Source organism: Lynx canadensis, chromosome B1 (genome assembly GCF_007474595.2).
Source record: "Lynx canadensis isolate LIC74 chromosome B1, mLynCan4.pri.v2, whole genome shotgun sequence".
NCBI lineage: Eukaryota > Metazoa > Chordata > Mammalia > Carnivora > Felidae > Lynx > Lynx canadensis.
This window is the reverse complement of record NC_044306.2, coordinates 138,033,146-138,055,996: the sequence shown is the minus strand read 5'-3', so window position 1 is coordinate 138,055,996 and position 22,851 is coordinate 138,033,146. Positions and strand designations below refer to the sequence as shown.

General features: G+C 37.4%; 1 protein-coding gene across 5 annotated transcripts in view; it reads right to left on the bottom strand.

Moving 5' to 3' along the window:
- The window catches only part of LIN54 (lin-54 DREAM MuvB core complex component), a 74,875-nt gene that overhangs the window by 6,151 nt on the left and 45,873 nt on the right, over positions 1-22,851 (bottom strand). For 4 of the 5 annotated variants that reach the window (XM_030313556.1, XM_030313559.1, XM_030313555.1 and 1 more), the window contains exons 5-12: positions 13,903-14,119; positions 8,731-8,804; positions 8,389-8,586; positions 7,165-7,256; positions 6,357-6,428; positions 5,035-5,137; positions 4,745-4,882; positions 164-366 (exon numbers count right to left, since the gene is read on the bottom strand). In XM_030313556.1, the coding sequence (XP_030169416.1) occupies positions 164-366; positions 4,745-4,882; positions 5,035-5,137; positions 6,357-6,428; positions 7,165-7,256; positions 8,389-8,586; positions 8,731-8,804; positions 13,903-14,119 (1,097 nt within the window). The remainder of the gene's footprint in view (positions 1-163; positions 367-4,744; positions 4,883-5,034; positions 5,138-6,356; positions 6,429-7,164; positions 7,257-8,388; positions 8,587-8,730; positions 8,805-13,902; positions 14,120-22,851) is intronic. The other variant, XM_030313557.1, reaches the window with a different exon arrangement.

Below are 22,851 nucleotides of genomic sequence, written 5' to 3'. Positions count from 1 at the left end.
TCCTATTACCTTCAAAATCCTTTACAAGTAACTAGAGATAGAAAATGCAAAAAGAGGTTTGCAACAAGGCAAAGCATGAACTTAGCCTTGTCCAAAAAGAAGAAACTTTACCAGAAATAATACTGATGTTATACTATAAAAAGACATTAAAATACTGACTTACTTTCCTCCTCCACTATTCAAAGCCGGTGTTGGCCTAGTAAGCAAGTCCGAAATTTGAGAAGATAACTTAGTTTTCGCTGCCGTCTGTTGCTGTACCCTTACTTCAGCTGCGTCTGCCAAGTGCATCAGTGTCTTTCGTTCTGGGCTTTCTTCAAAATTCTTACAGCCAACACATTTGCATATTGAGGAACACATTATTTTTGCCTAAAAGATTTACAAAAGAAAAGCTTCCAAATCAAACCCAAAAAGCATTACTCTTAAGTAGACTCTAATCAAATCAACAGACAACAGAACTAACTGCTCAAATGACATAAGATACAATGGAAACCTCTCTTCCTGACACTCAATGGGCTACCTACACGTGGACAGGTCAAATATTTAAGTCCAAGAGTGGCTACACAGTGTTTGTTTTTGAGTGCTTCCACATCATTTCTTCCCCCACTAAAGGTTTTCCTTCTGATATGATTAACGTGTGTTCTTTATAAAGAATATGAATGATACAATATTAAAAAAATACTAGTTATCCAGAATCCATCCACCTCAACATGTTGATCATTTTCCACTTATGCAAACACAATTATCACATGAAAGGAATTTCATAGATGCTATTTTTATTATGGATAATCTCCATAATCTCCCTCTGTGAATCCCCTTCTCCAGCTTCCCCAAATCCTTCCATAGTCCATATTAAACCAGTGTGCCCTTGTATGTAAAAATGTGTAAAACATATATATTTATGAAAAACACAGCCCTTATGTACATATACCTATCTTAACTAACAAATACACGTCTTTTTTTTAGTTCATTTTACAAAATCATATGCCCCACTTTCTGCATCTTCCGTTTCTCACACTACGCCTCATGGAATCCCTCCCCCCAAGTCATCTAGCATAGGCTGGATTCATTCTATTTAATGGCTGAGTATTAATCCCTGGTATAGATGTGCCACCTGTTGCTGGGCATTTATTTTGTTACCAGTTCTTGAGTACTACAAATAATGCATAAAAGATTATTTTATATATATATATATACATATATATGCTTTTATTTCTATGAGCTACATTTCTAGAATTGGGCTCACTGGCCAAAGGGTATGTGTATTTTAATAGATGTGGGCAGACTGTCTTTACAAAAGGCTGTAACACCTCACATCTCATCAGCAATGTATAAAAGAAGGCTTTCCCACATTTCCTCCAACAGTGTATATTCTAGCTCTTTTTAATATTTAGCAATCTGGGGGAAAGAGGTGAAGTGAGATCTCACTGTTCCGTCATTGACATTTCCCAAGCCTAGTAAATTTGAGTATCTTTTGTTGGATGCAGTTTCTTCAGTGAACCCATGTCAATTTAAAAAAACATACCAACTGCCCTTTCTCTCTACAGCACCTAGCAAGACAAACAAATCGTATGATGACGAACACATTTAACCCTGCTCCTTTCTTACAATACACAAATAAATTCTCTTTACCAAGGGAACAAAATGGATATACATTCTGGGTTAATGGAGTTAAGCTACACTTAATAAGTATCTAATGATGAAGAGAGAAAATCCCTGATATCAAGGGTGAAAAAGACACACCAATAACGATAATTTGGATTAAGTATGAAGAACCATAAGAAAGGTACTAATAATCTAACAGGAACTCAGGAAGAAGAAATTAGAATGACAGAGTATCCGTTTAGCTTTGCTGATTCAACTTCCCTTGTGGTCAAAAACAAGGAGAGGAAAAAAGGTTACAAGGCACAGCCATTTAAAAAATGTGGACGCTCACACCTCCACTCAACAAGCCTTGAAAGCTGAGTGAAAGGAACAGGCATGTGTTATCCAGATGCAGACTAACTGGACCAAAAAAGCCAATTCAGTTCAAAAGACCAACAAATGAACACACAAACTGTCAGACAATATCACAACCAATTCACAAGGGGCCAATCAGCCACTGCTAGTCCTAGATTAGTGCATTCCAGTTCTTCCATTTCTTGGTCTTTGAGAGTGACAAGTTAGTTATTAGACACTATGTGTGTCCTGAAAGTCAAGGATTTTTATAACTGGGCAGCTTTCTCTCTTTTAGTATACTTCAACCAGCTTTTCTATTTCTATAAATTCTCTCTCTATATATAAATATATAATTGTTAGTTCTTGTATGTTTATCATATGCCTAGCATGTACAGACCGTTCAATGCCATATGCATGGAAGGGCTTCTTTGCCCTTCTGACCCAGCTTTACATCAATTTCCATTTTGTCTCTTTTTGTGGACTTGGTTTGATAATAAGAATATGCTATTCTTACATTTTTTAAATATCCATGACAAATTTTGTATGACATGGTTTATGAACAGATGCCACCTATTTCATCATGTGTTCAAATAAAGGAGTCCAGGGGCACCTGGGTGGCTCAGTTGGTTGAGCATCCAACTTTGGCTCAGGTCTGATCTCACATTCTGTGAGTTCAAGCCCCACGTCGGGCTCTGTGCTGACAGCTCAGAGCCTGGAGCCTGCTTCAGAGTCTGCGTCTCCCTCTCTCTCTGCCCCACCCCTGCTTGCTCTCTGTCTCTCAAAAATGAATAAACTTAAAAAAAAATTTTTTTTAATTCAAATAAAAATTCAGGATAAAAAAGGATAAAAAACTGACTTGTTGGACTCTAAAACATTATTTAAGACACTTTCAAAATACTCTTAATTATACACAATTTTCATTCATTTTGACTTTAGGACCAACAAGAGGTTACCTTACTATACTTCTTAGAAGGAGTATTTGACTTCTAACACAGGTGAATTACGAATTCATTACATAGGGAATACAGCACACATAATCTTTACTGTGACACATTTTGAATGGGAAGGGGCACGGAATGGCAGGCACACACTCCTAAAGCAGAGCAACCTTATGAGGGGAGAATGCCGTCCTTGGTACTGCTTTACCAAGTACAACGCCAGGGCTTCTGCCAAAACAAAAAATAAGGTATCCTTCTGAATATGAAATCTGAAAGTATGAAAATCTAATAGATGAGAAGAGCCAGCTAACTGTAGGGATGACTCAATTCCAAAGATTGTCAGTGAAGAGTTTCAGGTACACCAAAAAAGCAAATACACTAACACAGGGTTCATCTTGGGCATGAATAGATTATTCTATTTAAGCTTTGAAAATAAAAACAATGTTTATTTGAAAATAAAAACAATGTAGTTATATAGTACTTCGTCTATAGCAAGAAGGGGATGATTTAAATAGCATTTAAAAATAAAATAAATAGCACCTGTCAAAGATGCCTGACTAATCATGGTCAGCAGCAAAAATGGATGCAATCACTTCACAATGACCAATAACCTCAACCAGCAATATTTCATGTTTCTTTCCTATTTTTATGCTCAGAAAGCAAACTTCGTAACATAATTCAGTTTTCCAAAGAGCACTGTTCTTCAACAAGGCACTATAGGCATGTTGGGCAAGATAAATCTTCACTTTCAGGACTGCCCCTGGAATGCAGGCTATTTTGTAACCACATATATTTTCAAAAGCCCAGGGGGGGACAGTTGGTAGCACTACTCTTCCATTAAAGACAACTGCTAGTTTCCAAACCACTTTGATGTTATTTAAAAAAATTTTTATTTATTTTTTTTTAATGTTTATTTATTTTTGAGAGAGAGAGACACACACACAAAGTTTGAGTGAGGGAGGTGCAGGGAGAGAGGGAGACACAATCTGAAGCAGGCTCCAGGCTCTGAGCTGTCAGCACAGAGTCCGATGTGGGGCTCGAGCTCACAGACCGGACCGTGAGATCATGACCTGAGCTGAAGTTGGACGCCCAACCGAGGCACTCAGGCACCCCCAAAAAGTTTTTTTTTTTAATGTTTACTTATTTTTGAGAGAGAGAGAGAGAGAGCAAGCAGGGAAGGGGCTGAGAGAGAGGAAGATACAGAACCCGAAGCAGGCTCCAGGCTCTGAGCTGTCAGCACAGAGCCCAATGCGGGGCTCGAACTTACGAACCATGAGATCATGACCTGAGTTCAAGTCAGACGCCCAACCGACTGGGCCACCCAGGCGCCCCCTGATGTTATTTTTACTAAAAATCAATAAATTGTTGCTCTGATTTACACACTTCCAGGTATAATGATCAAGAAGTTATGAACTGGTAATCAGGTAATGAGTCCCAAAGCCATAATGACAAGACCAAGGTATTGTTCCTCTGAAGCCCTGCTTGGGAGGCCAGAAGGTCTTCCTCAAACTAGGGCCCTTGCAACAACTGTGCATATTTTCAAACTGCGATAGCAGAATAATTTCCCAATTTGTAAGTAAATTTTCAACGTTTATTTATTTTTGGGACAGAGAGAGACACAGCATGAACGGGGGAGGGGCAGAGAGAGAGGGAGACACAGAATCAGAAACAGGCTCCAGGCTCTGAGCCATCAGCCCAGAGCCCGACGCGGGGCTCGAACTCACGGACCGCGAGATCGTGACCTGGCTGAAGTCGGACGCTCAACCAACTGCGCCACCCAGGCGCCCCTGTAAGTAAATTTTTACAATATACCCTTTCTAAAGTTATTTTCAAAAAAATGGTTAGATTATGTTCCCCAACCAGCATCTCACCTCATAGCATTCACAGTAGTTTTTAAGACATCCTGATCGTTTGCAATTACATCCTTTGCTGTGACGTCGATCTGATTCTCCCTCCTTTCCCTTCCCTATCTTAGGTTTAAAAGCTTCTGGATTTCTGTCAAGGCATGCCTATTAAAACAGATCAAATATCAACTGAAGCTCAATCACATTAGATTAAATACAGCAAAAGGAATTAATTTTCATTGTAAAGGAAACAAGTTCTACAAAAATCAGGTGAAACTGGAAATTTCTGTCAGTTAAATAAAATAAAAAGTAATCACCTTTATTGCTTTTTGCCTTTCATTTTCATGTTCCAAATTATTATAACAATTAGTACAGTTGCAGTTGTTGCAAAATTCACCATTTGCAAAGCAATCACAATATCTGGAATACAAAAATCAGTGCAAGTCACATAAAAAAGTCATTGGTTATTTTTTTTTTTTATTATTATTGTTTATTTATTTTGAGAGAGCAAGCAAGAGTAGGGAGAGGGGCAGAGAGAGAGAGGGAGAGGAAAAAAAATCCCAAGCAGGCTCCATGCTGTCAGCACAGAGCCCAACACAGGGCTCAAACCCATGAACTGTGAGATTGTGTCCTGAGTCAAAATCAAGAGTCGGACATTTAACCGAATGAGCCATTCAGGCATCCCAGAAAAATCATTGTTAAAATACATAAAACTAGAAATTATCTGATTAAAAGCATTATATATGCAGAGCCACCTACTTACAGAGTTTATTTTTACTGACTGTCAACCACGTTGATCAGCCTCAAAATTAAAGTCACTGGCTCCTAGAATTTTGGTTTAGAAACTTAGTTCCAGTAGTAACTGCTGTCAACACAACAGCTACGTGATTTTATGTGAACCCAAAGTAAGTTATTTCAAAATTATTAAAAAGGAAACACATGAGCTATATTCCAGTAGTGCAATCTGCTTACTTGAACTACAGTTATGCTTCTTGGGATTTTAAACCACTTACATGACCAGTGCTTTTCACTTAAGTGTTTCATGTCAGATCTATTGGTTCAGACCTAATATGCAAATTAATCATCCAACAAATTCTTTTTAAATGTTTATTTGTTTTTATTTTTGAGAGAGAGTGTGTGCGAGCAGGGGAGGGGCAGAAAGAGAGGGAGACAGAGAATCCACACTGACAGCAGAGAGCCTGATGTGGGGTTCGAACTCATGAACTGTATGATCACGACCTGAGCCGAAGTCAGATGCTTAACTCACTGAGCCACCCAGGTGCCCCCATCCAACAATTTTTAAAGCTACTCAGAGTATCACCTCACTTAGGAGACCAAATATAAAGGTCATAAGTATAATCAAATTTATTATTATTAACAAAAGAGACTATGTCTGTCTCATGCTGCTGTGTCCCTATATTCCTACTCCAGTGCCTCATCTATGGTAAAGACTATAAAATAACTTCTGAATGTATGAAACAGTATTTTTACACTGTCATAAGTGCTCATGCACTTGCACGTTTATTTAAATTACTTGGACTTATGAAACTGGTTTGTTAAGAATTTTTATTTAACTCCATTTACTTTTAAAAGTATTTTCAGTTATATCCAATGAAGAAATAGTAGCAAAAAGACTTACAATTTCAAACACAGCGATTTTGTACAATTACAGGGCTTCCTGGGCCGACTGGCAGACTCTGATGGTATTATGCTATACAGATACAAAAAAAAAGATACAGATTTTAATCAATTAAAGATAACTATTGCAAATTGGAAATGTCTCTGCAAATTCCTCCTAACAAATGCACCCATCTCTAATAATCCATCTCTATGTTGTCCCTTCACATCAAATTCAAAAGCAAGTTGTACAGTCAAGACAGGGAATTTTTAAGAAGGAGGTTATGAATAGCTTCTAAAGAACACTCACAAAAAAACTCTCCTTCTGAGAGAACTAGAGCTGAAATCTGCTCAAAACTTTTGGGATTCAATTATAAAAGCAATGAGGGGAAAGGGGTATACGGGGTTGGAAGTGGAGAGAGGTGGACTGGTCCCATGCAATTAACTAAGCACCGCTTCTAAACCAATATTACAAAGGAAGCAATTCACAGATTAAAAAACAGATTAATAACAACAACAAAAAAGGAAAGGACCTAACAAACAATTTGAAAACTAGTTAATATCATTTTTAAAAACATATTCAGGATGAGAGAGAGAAAAGAAAGAGACAGAGAATATGTGGCAAAACTGATGAATCTAAGCAAAAGACATTTGGGAATTCTCTCCTCCTGTAACTTTTCTGTTTAAAGCATCTCAAATAAAAAGTTCTATAGAGGTGTGCTCACATGGCTTTGAGGAAAAAATATCTTATGATGTTTTAAAATACATATATTTAATGTTGCATTTAACCTGATCCAACAACTTCACTTACATATTTTCAAAAGACTCACCCATTGAATGGAAGCCTTGCCTGGGTCTGGATACCAGGTGTTCCGGTGAAGTTTGAGTTGCTTGCTATAGACACATATGAAGACTGCTGTAGCTACATAGAAAGAAAGGTAGTTTTAGACCATATTTACAAAAATGCACAATACTCTCAGATATAATGATCAATAAGGAACACAAATTCATCCACTAAAACAGGAAAAACAGTATGGAGAATTTCATACACACTACTTCATGGAGCTCTTCTAAAGGCCCAAACTAATACCAGAGGTGAAAACAACGTGAACATTTTAAAGTACTACATGGTACAAATACAAGAAACTTTTCATAGAGGAGTAAGCATATCAGGATTAAGAAATTCTGGATGAATGACTCAAAAATATTAAGTATTAATTTGTATTGGCTAGAAAAACTCAAGTGTCTACTTGTAAATAAAATAGGCACTATACTGATCATTCATCACATTATAAGTTATAGGGAATGAGAAGTTACGTGAGCAATAAGTTTCTATTTTACATTGATTTCTATACAAGAAAAGAGATGCTGGAGACAAAAATACTAGACATTCATTTTCTAATCAGTGGTCACATTAGCATACTCCATAGTACATTTCATTAAAGTACACAGGTTTCTTTTCTCTCTCTTATAATCTGTGTAGATCAACTCAACAGCTTAGAACATGGTGCTAATTTGCTGGATTCTTACGTGAAAAAGAAAACTTCTATCTGCTTTAGAAGCAGCACTCCTAACCCTCACCAGCCAGTTAGATAATACATGGTTTTAACTCTAAAGATGACCAGATGAGAGTATCTGGAGAGGTCACTAAAGATGAGTCACCTAGAAATGTATCTCACGGTCTACTTTCCAGGAGCAAGTCAGTGGCATCCTACTCATATGTGAGGAAGAGCTGGATCACAGTGGCAATGTTCTCTAAAGGCACTTGGACTCCACCAACTTCAATTTCAATTTCTCTTCGATCTACATAGTCTTGCCCTCTTCCCAAGCTGCTCTCAGTCCCTAAGTGACTTGCATATGTGACTTGTGCCATTTCTAAACGCTAGAGATACACAAATAAATTCAGAAGTTTTTGTTAGCATCTTAAGATTTTAGAAAGAGCCATTTTCATACTGAGTAAGATGTTTTTGAGTAGTTTCAGAATGTGATAGGACTGCACATCTTAGACCAAATCATCCTTTCTGAAATGCGACGACTCCATTTTTTTCTCATACCTGAGTAACATACTGAGCTGGAAGCACTGCGTAGCCCACATTCCCTGTCCCCGGAGCCGGGGCCAGCACAGTGCCTGGTGGCAGGTTAGTGAGGTTTGGCTGGATCTGTGGCAGTGGTGTGGCAGGCATGATGAGCCGCTGCTGTGGCTGGCTGGTGGTAACTATTTGTGAAGTGGGATTGATCGGTTTGGGAACAACCTTAAAAAAAGAGGAATTTACAGAAGTAAATTTTACAGCCTCCCCATTCAGCATATATCTCTTGTACGTGAATCTTAACTTTCAATTGTAAAACTGAATTGTCTGTTTGGGAGAGACTGGGAAAACAAGTTCTGTGACACTCACCTGTTTGACAGTCTGGGCGGAGACAAGAGGAACTGACATCCGCACGGGAGTGGTATTAACAACCACTGGCTTTGCTTTTGAGAAAAAGGGGAGGAAGGACAATTTATTTTCAGAAAATAGTGCTTGAAACATTTAAGATACTTAGTTCTCTCAAGATATCCTGATAAAAGAGCTTAAAGAATTTCATTTATTTCCTGTCTAGAGCACTCTTTAATCAAGATAGTTACCCTTTTCAAAATTCCTTAGCCCATCTACCAAGGACGGTATATCTCAGGGAGCTCCAGTCTATCCGCCTGCTAAGGGAATGTTCGTCATTCAAGACAGTCTACTGAAAATATTTCAATCTGTACTCAGGTGATTTAAACATTCCCTAGTAAAGCCAGTGAGATGAAATGTTGTATAAATTTTAAAAAACTGCCATTCAGGAGCTTGAGTCACAATGCTGTTCTGTATTCTAATTGCCATGTTTGTACCGAAACCAGAGAAGGTATCATTTTTATAGTATAATACATTATTTACAGAGTACCTACTAAAAGGCAGCACAGCATGAAGGTTAAGAAGATGGTCTCTTAAGTCATAACACCCTTGGGGGTTCAAATCCCAATTCTGCTGCTTTCTAACTCTCTTTGCCTGTACTCCATCTACAACATGGGGATAGTACCTCCGTTACAGAGTATAAAGATTAAATATGTTAATCTATGAACATTTATTAGAACAGTGTCCAACAAACAGTAAGTGCTCAATAAATGTTAGTTGCTCAATAAATGTGATTATTGTTATTACAACCAACATTACTCTATAAATGGCATTGTAGACAGTGTTCCGGGGAAACTAAAGTATAAAGACACTTGCTCAAAGAGGTTACACTCCAGTAGAGCAGATGAGACATATACCAAATAAAATAAACATGAGTAAAAAGGAGAAAGTGCTGCAGAGTCCGAGGGAGACAGAATGTATGTCTGACTGGCAGAGGATATGGAATACTGAAAGAATGCATGACAGGCATTGTGTCTGAGGTGGGTCGTGATCAATGGTCAGGTTGCAGAGAGGGCACACAAATTGGAGCAGGACATTCCATGAAGAGGTAGAAGCAGAGCAGTGGAGGCCTGATGCTGGGAAGCAGCGAAGCATTTCACAAAATGTTAGTGAACAGACCAGTCTGGTTGGAACCTAGGGTTAAAGTAGGCAAGCACGGGTCTTTAACGTTAGGGTAGAAATCTACATATTTAATCTGCATTCTTAATTCAGTAGGCGATGAGAAGTTTCTGAGGATTTTGAAGTACAGAAATATTACTTGGAATAGCACAAAAAGAAACTGTATTTGGCCACAGTGTATAAAACAGAATGGAGTTCCACAAAACAAGGAAAGTTAGAAGAGTGCACAAACTGAGGGTCTACTTGGGATGACACAGCTGGGGACGGACAGGAGAGAGCAACTGCAAAAGAGAAGGTGAAAGTGAAAGGAACCACCCAAGAGAGGGCAGAAATTGCACGTTATTAGGGAAGAAAATGTAAGTCAGTGTGAAGCTTCCAAGTGGCCAGAAAAAGGACAGCAACCAGATGGAAAACCTCAAGGGTGAGATGATTTGAAGGGAAGATGAACCCTGACATAGAGACAAACTATGATGAAATGGACGAGAGAGGCTGGCACTAGACCTGTATGTTTGGACCAAAAGAAGTACAACCTTTCAAATTGCTTACTGCCATTTCCACAGTCTAAAAAAGGGATTGAAGAAGATAGGAAGGATAGCCCGTTAGGTTTTATTTATGCAAAAAGGCCTAGAGCCTGGTCTGAAAGAGAGAGCTGGAGATAATGGGATCTAACAACAAAAGAAAAAGAACACACTTCCTTAGATAAAAAGGCTGGGAGGGCTGATGGCTGAAGACAGAAGGCTGAGAGTCCCGGAAGAACATTAGACAGTTCTCTGACCTAAAGAGAGCAGGCCCCTGCAAGCAAGGGGACAAAGGGAAAGGGTAGGGTAAGTGGGGACCTCCAGAAAGTGTTTGATCAGTGGTGATGACTGCATCTCTCTCAATACACTAAAAACCACTACACTGTATGCTTAACAAGGGTGGATGCTATAGTCAACACAAATTCTATCTCAATAAAGTTGTCATACAAAAAGAGTACATGACCATGAATTATAGAAGCAGTGACATCGGATACCTAATTTGAACTTACTTCCTGTTCTGAGTCTCTTCAGTTACTTCAGTTTTATTTGGTTAAGTTATACTAACCACTACAGACTGATCTCAGCAGTACTAAAAAGAATTAAAGGAAATTATAAGACTGAATTCCTGCTTGGAACACAGAAGAACAGACTCCCTACTCCACTTGTTCCTTGGAGAAGAGATGCTGGCCATTGTTCCATGGACACATACAGCAGTGATTCTGAAGTGACTCCAACAACCAGAGAAGGTAAGAATTTCCTGCTGGTCTCTGAAACAAAGGGAAGGAGCGTGTGGCCTGCCTTCAGTCACATCAAATGACAGATGCAAATGATTTTTATTTGGATAATAAAGAAAGGGTTAACTGTCTCCGTGTGTGTGTGCGCGCGCGCGCGTGTGCATGCACCCGCGTGCGAGCACACACACGCACACAGAACTAGAACATTTGGAAACTCTAGGTTTACGTTAGCTTTGCATCTGCATGCTGAGTTTTCACTAAAACCTGGGAAATGAAGACAATAAAAAATGAAATGGCCAGAAAAGAGAACATTACAAATTACCTAGGGAAAGGGGGACATATTAATGTTATATAACTACATCACCAGTCTCTATTTCTCCTCCCCCTCAACTTTTGAGCACAGTCCCACATTACTATTACTGCCATTTTCATAGAAACTGGAATAATCTTTTCTTTTTTAGTCTTTAACAGAAATTCTGAACAATCTTGTTAGAATAGCCTCATTCCAACTTTTAGAAACCATACGTGCAAGTGTTTAAGGCTTTTTAATTTCTTAAATTGACTTTCACCAAGATGGTAGATTACATTCTAAAGAGATTAACCATGAAGTCTTCTGGATCTTTCTAGTGTGTGGCCTGCTATCCAACCAGCAGTTAACATGGTAGAACCTTTGAATACTGGCTTTGGTGGGAAATGTACAAGATGACCCTAACCCCCATTGGCATAAGGAAATCCCTCACTGGAAATTAAGCCCTTATAAAGACATATTAGTACATTCATGAACGAGAGCAACTAGTTTTCATGTATCTCTAATAAAAATTATAAATTTAATTCATTATTCCTGCAAAATAATATATATTATATATACCTAGGTCTCTTATGGGATAGGAGAACAAAAAAAGAAAAATATGGGTGGACATAAGGGAAATTGCATGGGTGGTTGTGTATGTGAGCAGGCCCGAAAAGGGTATATACAGGAATAACTGAAGGAGCTGGAAAGGTAAAGGGGAGGGCAGGGAGGGAAAGTTGAAGGTACAAGGCAAAAAAAGAAAGAAGCAGAGAAATAGAAAAAGGTGTGTGTGGGGAGGCGGGGTGGGTTTTCAGGAGGCAAAGAGCCTAAGTAGAGAGAGGCAGAAAGGTAGATAAAAACTTAGAAAAGGAAGTACCAGTAATTAGAATTATGCAGTATCCAACCTATTCATGTACTCTTCCTGGATCTTTAGCTTCTTTTCTACTTATACCAAAGGCTTATTATTGACTAAAATTAGTGTTAACATCACATTGGAAATGGATCTCAGCATATAGTACACATACAAACACACACATAAAATATAACAACTGTATCTCACGATTGCTTCATATCGTTGGGATTATCCAGGTACACTGGACTTGCAGCACCTCTTTTAGTACCCTGCTAAGTTTAAGTACTGAGAGAATATAAAACTTGACTCCCTTAGTCAACAATATGTGTCATTTTCCTTTCATTAAGAATACTTTAATAAAAGATTTTCTTCTAAAATCAGCTTAAAGAGGGGCGCCTGGGTGGCGCAGTCGGTTAAGCGTCCGACTTCAGCCAGGTCACGATCTCGCGGTCCGTGAGTTCGAGCCCTGCGTCAGGCTGATGGCTCAGAGCCTGGAACCTGTTTCCGATTCTGTGTCTCCCTCTCTCTCTGCCCCTCCCCCATTCATGCTCTGTCTCTCTCTGTCCCAAAAATAAATAAACGTTGAAAAAAAAAATTAAAAAAAATAAATAAATAAAAAAATAAAATCAGCTTAAAGAGGGATTAGAAAATAAAACTACTTGATAGGTCTAATTTTAATAGAATACAAACTAAAATACTGTTTCCTTCACATATCCTCTATTTTCTCCCATCAGTAATTTAAAAAATAGATAGGATTTTTCTTCCACAGTTTCCCTTAGTGAACTAGCTATCGGCAATATGTTGCTCCAACCCTCTGATCCCTTAATCAAAATGAAAAAGGAAACAAGTGATCTTTAATTCTGCTATTTACATCCAGTAAATAATAAGTCATTTACTTGCCATCAACTGCTTTGTGACATTGAAGGGATACGCAGCAGTCTTCCAAGACCAAAAATCAGGCCCTAAATCATAAACTGTCCTGAGCCTTTCATACCATCCAATTTTTAACAAGTAGATAAATATGGAGAGAGGTTCTGTGTGTGAGTCTATGTATAGGTATCGGGTGGTAGGAAGGGTTAAACACAAACAGAAAATGGAAGGACTACAAACAGGCATATCCTCCAAAAGTACAACTGAGCAAAATAACAGAACATTGTAAGTGCTTTTTATTAGCAACTACAGATTCAAAGTAAGTAAAGGATGAAAGTGGTGCAAAGTTCTTATTTATCATTTATACCTTGCCTACTAGTCATTTCAATTGACCCAAACCCTATCAAACAGCTTCACAGTTTAGAAAACAAGATAAATAATTTGGTTTCATCTAAATTTGTCCCACTAACGTAGACGGTAGGCTTACAAACCAGCAACATAATGGCTACGCACAAACTGATAAATAATTCTGATTGTCTGGTAGTATAGTACACTGTGTACCAACTTCTAGCAGAGTGAAATACTATATTTATATACAACTATGATTCTATTTTGCGGCTTTCTGCAACAGTTGCTGAACTCATACTGTCGGCTGAAATGCCATACTTAATCAGGCTTTCAGTGAGAAAAGGACCAATGTTCTTTAATAATGTTCAAAGAATTAATGACTGTTTTTAAAAAATGGTTACTAACCTTGCTGGAGAGGTTGAGTGTTTGTACTGGGATTCTGACTAACTGGCTGGGTGGAGCTACTGGCTGTTGTGGCAGTAACAAGTCGGACATAATGAAACTTGCTTCCAGGCACTTGAATCTGCTGGACATTGGGAGCAGTTGCCAGAGGAATAATTGTCTTAAACTGTGATGTGCTCACGCCTCCAACAGTGATGGTCTGCACAGCTGATTTCACTGCCTATTAAACAATACAACACGGCTATCGTTAATCTGGGATTTAACTTGCCTACTCTTTTAAACTTATGACAATTGCTCAGGTAAAAAAGTATGTTCCTGTATTTCATCAAAAGCTGTTGAAAGGAACAACCTGTTCAAAGAGAAATGGAAAGAATAGTAATGAATACAGGAGTGAAACCAAAATCGGCGAGTTCTACCTTCCATCTCTAGTAGTTACTTCCTTGGGAATCCAGGTCAGGTGACTTGCTATGAAGAAATCATTACTTAAATTACAAGAACTTACTCAGTTTTGTTAATATTTATAAGAAAAGAATTATTTTAAACCCCAAGAATTTAGCTTCATATTCAACATCGAGAAAAGAGGATGCAGACACTTGGCTTTATTTATTGCTACCCACCAAATTAACTATGACAAATTTCATTTTCACATGTTCTAAAGAAGAAACCCAAAAGAAAAGCCCATCTTATACCCTCATTAAGTCCAGTCAATTCAACTGTATCTGCAGATACAAATGTAGCCACTAACATATGGGTAAGGGGTCAAATTCAGTCTAAAACTACCCCAATTTTGGTTGTCTAACAAAACTAATTTTGGGAGATTCAAACTTGAGTCAATATAATCATTTTAATCCTTTCCTTCATTCTGATAAACAGCAATGTGACTTCCCAAAAAGCTAAATGAAACATCAGAGGCAGAACAGAATAAAAGTCTCTCAAGATGTCTTCAGTTGGTGTTTAATCAACATACAACAGACTGTCCTATAAAGGTCTAGGCCAGATTCTCAACCAGTTCTATCGTGTTATTTTACAATTATATCCCCACCTATTTGTCAAAGAGCCCTCATGCTAAAAGACCATTCACTGATGTTGGAAATCTATATTATGCGGATAATAATTTATGAAAGAATAATTCTTAAGAATTTGAACATTTTCATAAAAGCCTAGAAAAGAGAGAGAGAGAGAGAGAGAGAGAGAGAGAGAGAGAGAGATGGAGGAATTCATTTAGCATGGAAACTCTACAGGCAATAGTCAAAGGAGATTACTTCATAAAACGAGTCACACATTATCACTGGGCAGCAGTACCACAAAGCAGATCTAAAATAAAGATAAGAGACAAGAGCCACAACCGTCATTCGGTTAAATGAAAATATAAAGCTTAAGAAAAGGGATAAAATGTGTACATATGGAAGCTACTGAAAAATCAAGCAAGCACGAGACAAGTATGTACAATGATGCAAGAGACACGTATCAGCTCAAAATGGGAAAAAAAATACTATCTTAAGGTGCCTCAAGCATAGATTTATTAGATACTTAATATGAATAAAGAATAGTGCTTTTAATACTCTAAGATGAGCTGTTTTAAATCTAGCAGCCATATTATGGGCTAGGTATAGTGTAGCCCAGGACAGAGCCTAGTTTGGGTACATTTGCATAGCATGCCTTTTTCCAACTCTTTCAACGTTTCTGCATCCTAAGCTTCAAGCTACAACTCTTACAAGATGTATAGAATTGGGTCTTCAAAACAAAAATCAGATCTGACTGTAAGTTTAAATCGTTTATGTCTGTTTACATCTAACAGACCTACTTAAAGATCTGCATTTAAATCCACTGTTGTACTGTTTTCTATTTGAACCACCTGTTCACTTCCATTCTTTTTTCTCTTTCTTACCTTCTTTTGTGTTATTATTCCATTCCTCCTCCCTGTATTAGCTTTTTATTTATACATTATGTTGCTAATCTTTTAATGGTGACCCTAGAGATTACAATGGACAATGTAGGAATTAAATCAGTACTTTACACATCACCCAGGAAATGAAAAGAACCACTAAACACGAATACCATTTACTTACTGTTAAGTATTTTAATTCTACATATAATAATTGAAAAAAAAATTTTTTTAATGTTTATTTTTGAGAGAGAGAGAGGCAGAGCATGAGCAGGGGAGGGTCAGAGAGAGACGGAGACAGAATCTATAACAGGCTCCAGGATCCACGCTGACAGCACAGAGCCCAACACAGGGCTCGAACCCAGAAACCGTGAGATCATGACCTGAGCTGAAGTCGGACGCTTAATCAACTGAGCCACCCAGGCGCCCCTCTATATATAATAATTTTAACTCCACAAGGCATTAATTTACATATACTCACAAATTTACCCTTTCTATATCATCCTGCTTCAAAGTACGAATGATTTTCCTTCTGCCTAAAGAGCGCACTTGAGGATTTCCTTAAGTGTGGGTCTGCTGATGAGGAATTCTTTCCATTTTGTTTCTCAAAAAATGTCCAGTTATTTGTATCTCATTTGTTGATAAACTCATCTACTAAATTCTTTTTTTTTTAATATTTATTTATTTTTGAGAGAGACAGAGACAGAGCACGAGCTGGGGAGGGGCAGCGAGAGAGAGGGAGACACAGAATCTGAAGCAGGTTCCAAGCTCCAAGCTGTCAGCACAAAGCCTGACACAGGGCTCGAACTCACGGACCAAAAGATCATGACCTGAGCCGAAGTAGGACGCTTAACCAACTGAGCCACCCAGTACTCCTCATCTACTAAATTCTTAATCTCAGTTTTATGTTTTCAATTTGAAAATATTCACCTGATTCCTTTTTTTTAATTGAGGCATACTGGACACACAATGTTCCATGAGTTTCAGGTTCATCAGATTCCTTCTTACAGTTTCTTTCTGCTGAAATTCTTCATCTTGTTACATTTCTGAATATATTAATCTTAGTTATTTTAAAAGTCTGAGTCTGATAACTCCCATTATCTATATTTCTTGGTTTTGAATAATTTGGTCTGGTTGCTTGGTGACCTGATGATTTCTGATTCAATGCCAGACATTGTTTACAAAAAAATTAAAGACATACTTTGAGGCTCTGAATGATGTTATATTCCTTCAGGGATAATTCACTTCAGCTTCTGGCACGCAGTTAAAAGTAGGGGCAGATCATCCTAAACCAATCACAAATTGAGCAGTTTGAAGCACAGCTTCAATCTTCCATAGGCCTGGTCTATTTCTGGTTCACTCTTCCCCTATATATTATATCAATGGTCCCAACTAGGAATGTGGTGTTTATAGGCTTCCACCTCCTTGGTGGGCCTGAAACCAAATTTTTGTTCATGAGATCCAGAAGACTGACAGATCCGCTCAGCTCCTTAATCTCTCTGTAGCCACTTTCTGTTCATCACTTCAGTCTCTCAGCCACAACTTACAAATCAGCAAATGATCTAAGAAGTGTCATAGTGAACATGAGGCTGACTTCACTAGGCTTCCCTTTATTTCATGAATGTTACTTCAAACAGATTTTTAAAATATGTTTCCCCTGCTTTTTAGTTGTTTTTAGCGAGACAGTTGGTCTCCAACAAGCTAGTTCTGTATAGCCAAAAATAAAATACCAACTACTTGGGTTTTAATCTAGGTCACACTCCTTTGTTGTGTGACCTTATGCAAGTAACTGAACTTCTCTGTGCCTAAGTTTCCTCATCTGAAAATAATACCTTTCTTATAGGATTGCTGCAAGGATTAAATGAGTTAAATCATATGAAGTGCTGATAACATCACATATTATAATGCTCAATAAACGTGAGCTGCTATTTATATCATCATTATGCCCATTACAGAAGGGAAAAACTGAAGCTCAGAGAGATTAAGAAATTTCCCCAAGGTCATAGAGCTAATACAAAGTAGCAGAGCCAGGATTTGAACCAGACCCAACTCCAAGGGCCATTCTTTTAAGTAAGACATCATAATGCCTCCAACTTTACATGCTTAATCAACAGTTATTAAATGACTTAACAAAACTAAATAGTATCCAGTCCTCAAGAACTGTTAAGAACTAAAGTTGCATATTTGCCTCTAAGAAACTTTGAAACTATTTTTTATTCAGTATGCTGAATAGAAGTATAAACACATTTTTTAAATGTTTTTAAGACAATTTCAGACTCACAAGAAGTTACAAAATGAATACAGAATTCCCATACTTTCCCCAATAGGCTAACATCTTCCATAATCATAGAACATTATCAAAATGTACCAGGAAATTGGTACAATACCATTAACTAAGAACAGAACTTATTTTGGATTTCCCAGTTTTTATATGCATTTTTGGAGGATGTATGCTAAAGACTGTATAGACTTATGTAATCAACATTACCATCAAGATACAAAATTGTTCCACCATGACAAAGAAACTCTCTTGCACTACCCTTCATAGTCACACCCTCCTCCCCAACCCTAACTCTTGACAAACTGATTAAATTGCATTTTCCGAACACCTGAAATACTTGGTAACATACAACAGTTACTATTTTTGCAAAAGACAGAAGCACTGGAATACAACTAACTTCTTTGAGGATTTACAAGTTAGTCCCTTCCTTTAAGTACAGTGGTCTGAGAAACTCCATGTGAATGCCCCTCTGAACATACAACATTACCAGAAAAACAGCTAATGTGTATTCAATAAGAATCCTCAGTATCTCTATTTCCTGATTAACATTCTTGACAGCTGGGTTAAAAACCAGCTATCTTAATTTAAATTCAGATAGCAACATTTAACAGGTATTAAGGGGCTGCCCTAAAATACATGGACTTGAAAGATTTCCTTATTTGTACTGTTTCCTAAGCTATCTCTATTTACAGATTAATATCATAATTATGTGTTTAAAAATAAATGTCTTTGAACGTTATTTTCCAATTAGCAAATGGCAAAAGTCTTTGCTTAATTCAAGTTTACCTATAAGGAAAGGAATAAAACACTCTTCCAGTTCTGCAAATGAGGACTCTTATTCTATCTGGTAAAGCTGGAGAGATAAAGAGGGAGAGAGGGAGGGACAGAGGGGGAGAAAGAAAGAGAAAGAAACAGACTCAACCAATACTCTAAAACAATGAGTTTGCAGCGTTCCATATTTGGTTCTGTTTGTAAATACTGCTTAGAAATCATTGTTTGGACATATGGGCTTTGGTTCCAGTTAGTCTCAGTCTTGTGTGTATTTTGGCAAGCAAACCTAATGCTTTTATATCTTTGTTTCTCTTTTGTACAAGGGAGAACATTACCACTAAATGAAATCTGTACAGCACTTTGAAACACCTGCACAAATCATACTGTTTCAAACAGATGTTAAGATGGCCTTTGTTTAATCTAATGCAAAATCATAACAATATTTTCCTTCATGCTAACTAGGTAGTGTTTACTAAAGTGTGTTTGTTTCACTGAACATTAGCTCTTCAGGATTAGTTATTACATGAAACAGTCTACTTTGTCAAATTAATTTATGAAACCCTAAAGTAAACAATGTTAAACAAAAGCCTTCTCAGAGTCCTTACTATGCTAATGACCACTATAAAGTTCCTAGATGGGTATGGTATAGGGTGCTTCTCAAACTTATTTAACAGTAGCATTTGGAGGGGAAATTTTTCTTTTATTTTTTTTCTTTTCTCTTTTCTTCTTCTCTTCTCTTCTCTTCTCTTCTCTTCTCTTCTCTCCCTCTCTCTCTCTCTCTCTTTCTTTCTTTCTTTCATATATTGGTGCCAAGAGAAAGACAGACAGTATCATGTAAAGACACCCCACAAACTCATTGTTTTAAGAGTACTGGTTGAGTCTGTTTCTTTTTCTTTCTCCCCCTCTGTCCCTCCCTCCCTCCCTCTTTCTCTCTCCAGCTTTACCAGAGAGAATAAGAGTCCTCATTTGCAGAACTGGAAGAGTGTTTTATTCCTTTCCTCATAGGTAAACTTGAATTAAGCAAAGACTTTTGCCATTTGCTAATTGGAAAATAATGTCCAAAGACATTTATTTTTAAACACATAATTATGATATTAATCTGTAAATAGAGATAGCTTAGGAAATAGTACAAATAAGGAAAGTATCACAAAAGCTGTAATATAAAATGTTAGCACAGACATACTAAATCCTAAGCAACTTGCACCATAAATATTTGTGAAATCTCTTAAAGTAGCAATCTGTATGTATTTCTACATAGAATATGACTTGAGACTCATTTTGAATCTAGGTAAATGGCAGCTAAGTTCAGCATAATTTTGTAAGAGGAAAGAACTTATGTTTTTCTTTTCTTTTTTATTGAAATATAATTGACATAACACTGTATTAGTTTTAGGTATAAAGAATAATGATTTCATATATGTATATATTGCAAATTGATTACCACAATAAGTTAACATCCATTACTGAACATAATGAGATTTTTCTTGTGATGAGAAGTTTTGGGATCTACTTTTTGAGATCTACTCTCTTAGCAACTTTGAAATATACACTATTGTTAACTAAAGTTATGCTGTACATTACATTCCCAGAACTTATCTTAGAAAACTAACTGGAACTTTGCACATTTTGATCACCTTCACCCATTTTACCCACCACCACCACCCCCACCTCACAGCAAACACCAGTCTGTTCTCTGCATCTATGAGTTCCTTTTTCTTTTTCTTTTTTAAGATTCCACATATAAGTGAGATCACAGCTATTTGTCTTTCTGTATCTGACTTACTTCATTTAGCATAATTCCCTCAAGGTCCTTCCATGTTGTGGCAAATGGCAGGATTTTATTCTTTTTTTTATGGCTGAATACTAGTCCATTCATTATATATAAGATACACCACATCTTCGTTATCCATCCATCTGTCAAAAGACACTTAGGTTGTTTTCATGTCCTGGCTATTGTAAATAATGCTGCAATAAACATTAGAGTACAGACATCTTTTCAAGATGGTGATCTTATTTCCTTCAGGTAAATACCCAGAAATATAATTGTTGGATTGTATGGTAGTTTTATTTTTAATTTCGTGGGGGGTGGGGGGGCTCCACACTGTTTTCCAGGGTGGCTGCACCAGTTTACATTCCCACCAACAGTGCACCAGCATTCCCCTGACGCTTGTTTCTTGTCTTTGCTAACAGCCATTCTAACGGGTGTGAGGTGGTATCTCACTGTGGTTTTGATTTGCATTTCCCAGGTGATGGTGAGCACCTTTTCATGTGCTGGCTGGCTATTTGTATGTCTTCTTTGGAAAAATGTCTATTCAGCTCCTCTGCCCATTTTTTAATTGGATTGTTTGGTTCTTCTCAGTTGAGTTCTAGGAGCTCTTTATATATTTTCAATATCACTCCTTTCAAATATATACTGTGCAAATATTTTCTCCCATTCCATAGGTCGCTTTCCCATTTTGTCGATGGTGTTCTTTGCTGTGCAGAAGCTTTTATGTTTGATATAGTCACACTTATTTTTGCTTTTGTTGCCTTTGCTTTTGTTGTCAAATCCAAAAAAATCACTGCCAAGACTGATGTCAAAGACCCTTATTATTTCCTTCTAGGAATTATATGGTTTTAGGTCTTATGTTCAAGTCTTTGATCTATTTTGAGTTTATTTTTGTGTATGATAAGATAATAATACAGTTTCATTCTTTTGCAGGTAGCTGTCCAATTTTCCTAACACCATTTACTAAAGAAATCATCCTTCCCCCATTGTATATTTTTGGCCCCTTGGTCATAAATTAATTGACCATATACATGTGGGTTATTTCTGGGCTCCCTACTCTGTGCCATTGATCTGTGTATCTGTGTTTATGACAATACCATACTGTTTTGATTACAACAGTTTTGTAATATAGTTTAAAATCAGGACTTTGTAGGGTTCCATATTAATATAGCTTTTAAAAATTTATGGTGAGGGGCGCCTGGGTGGCGCAGTCGGTTAAGCGTCCGACTTCAGCCAGGTCACGATCTCGCGGTCCGTGAGTTCGAGCCCCGCGTCAGGCTCTGGGCTGATGGCTCAGAGCCTGGAGCCTGTTTCCGATTCTGTGTCTCCCTCTCTCTCTCTGCCCCTCCCCTGTTCATGCTCTGTCTCTCTCTGTCCCAAAAATAAATAAACGTTGAAAAAAAAAAATTAAAAAAAAAAAAATTTATGGTGAAATGTTTACAGAGTTTATCACCATGGAAAAACTATGTTTACAATAACCTAATTCCCAAACTTCAGGTTATTAAATAAACCCACCAAGAAGCAAATTTGCAAGCTGTCAAATGCTTCCAGGCTAAGAAACAAATGAGAAGATAAGAAGAGATAAATATTGTATGTATTATATGACTAATGTCAGAGTCAAACCTTGGGATGAGTACCAGAACTTTCAGCACTCTTCTACTGACTGGTGAAATATTATGAAATAGGCATAGGCATTCTTGTGCTATTTTTTCACAGACATTAAGCCACCTTAAGTGTATTTACAGTTATGAATTACAGTGACAAGGATGAGTAATTTAAATATATTAGTATCTACAGAAGCATTCAAGGAAAGGGTTAAATGACCATAACAGGCAAAATTAGACAACCTGCTCTATAAGCATCAGCCTTATACAAATCAGAAGCCAACCCTACTAAAAATTAAAACATTATCAAGATAGGGTAAATAAAATAGCATGGGATTGGCCTAGGAGCAGAATACTAAAGATCAAAAGAATAGATAAAAGAACCTATATAACAAACAAATGAACAAAAAAAAAAAAGAGACAAACAAAAAACAGACTCTCGAATACAGAGAACAAATTGGTGGTTGCCAGAGGGGAGGTAGGTAGGGGGATGTGTGAAATAAAGAGGATTAAGGGCACACTTATTGTGATAAGCACTGAATAATGTATAGAATTGTTTTATCATTATATTGTACACCTGACATTAATATCACACTGTATGTTAATTTACTTCAATAACAAAAAGGGGAAAAAGGAAAAAAAA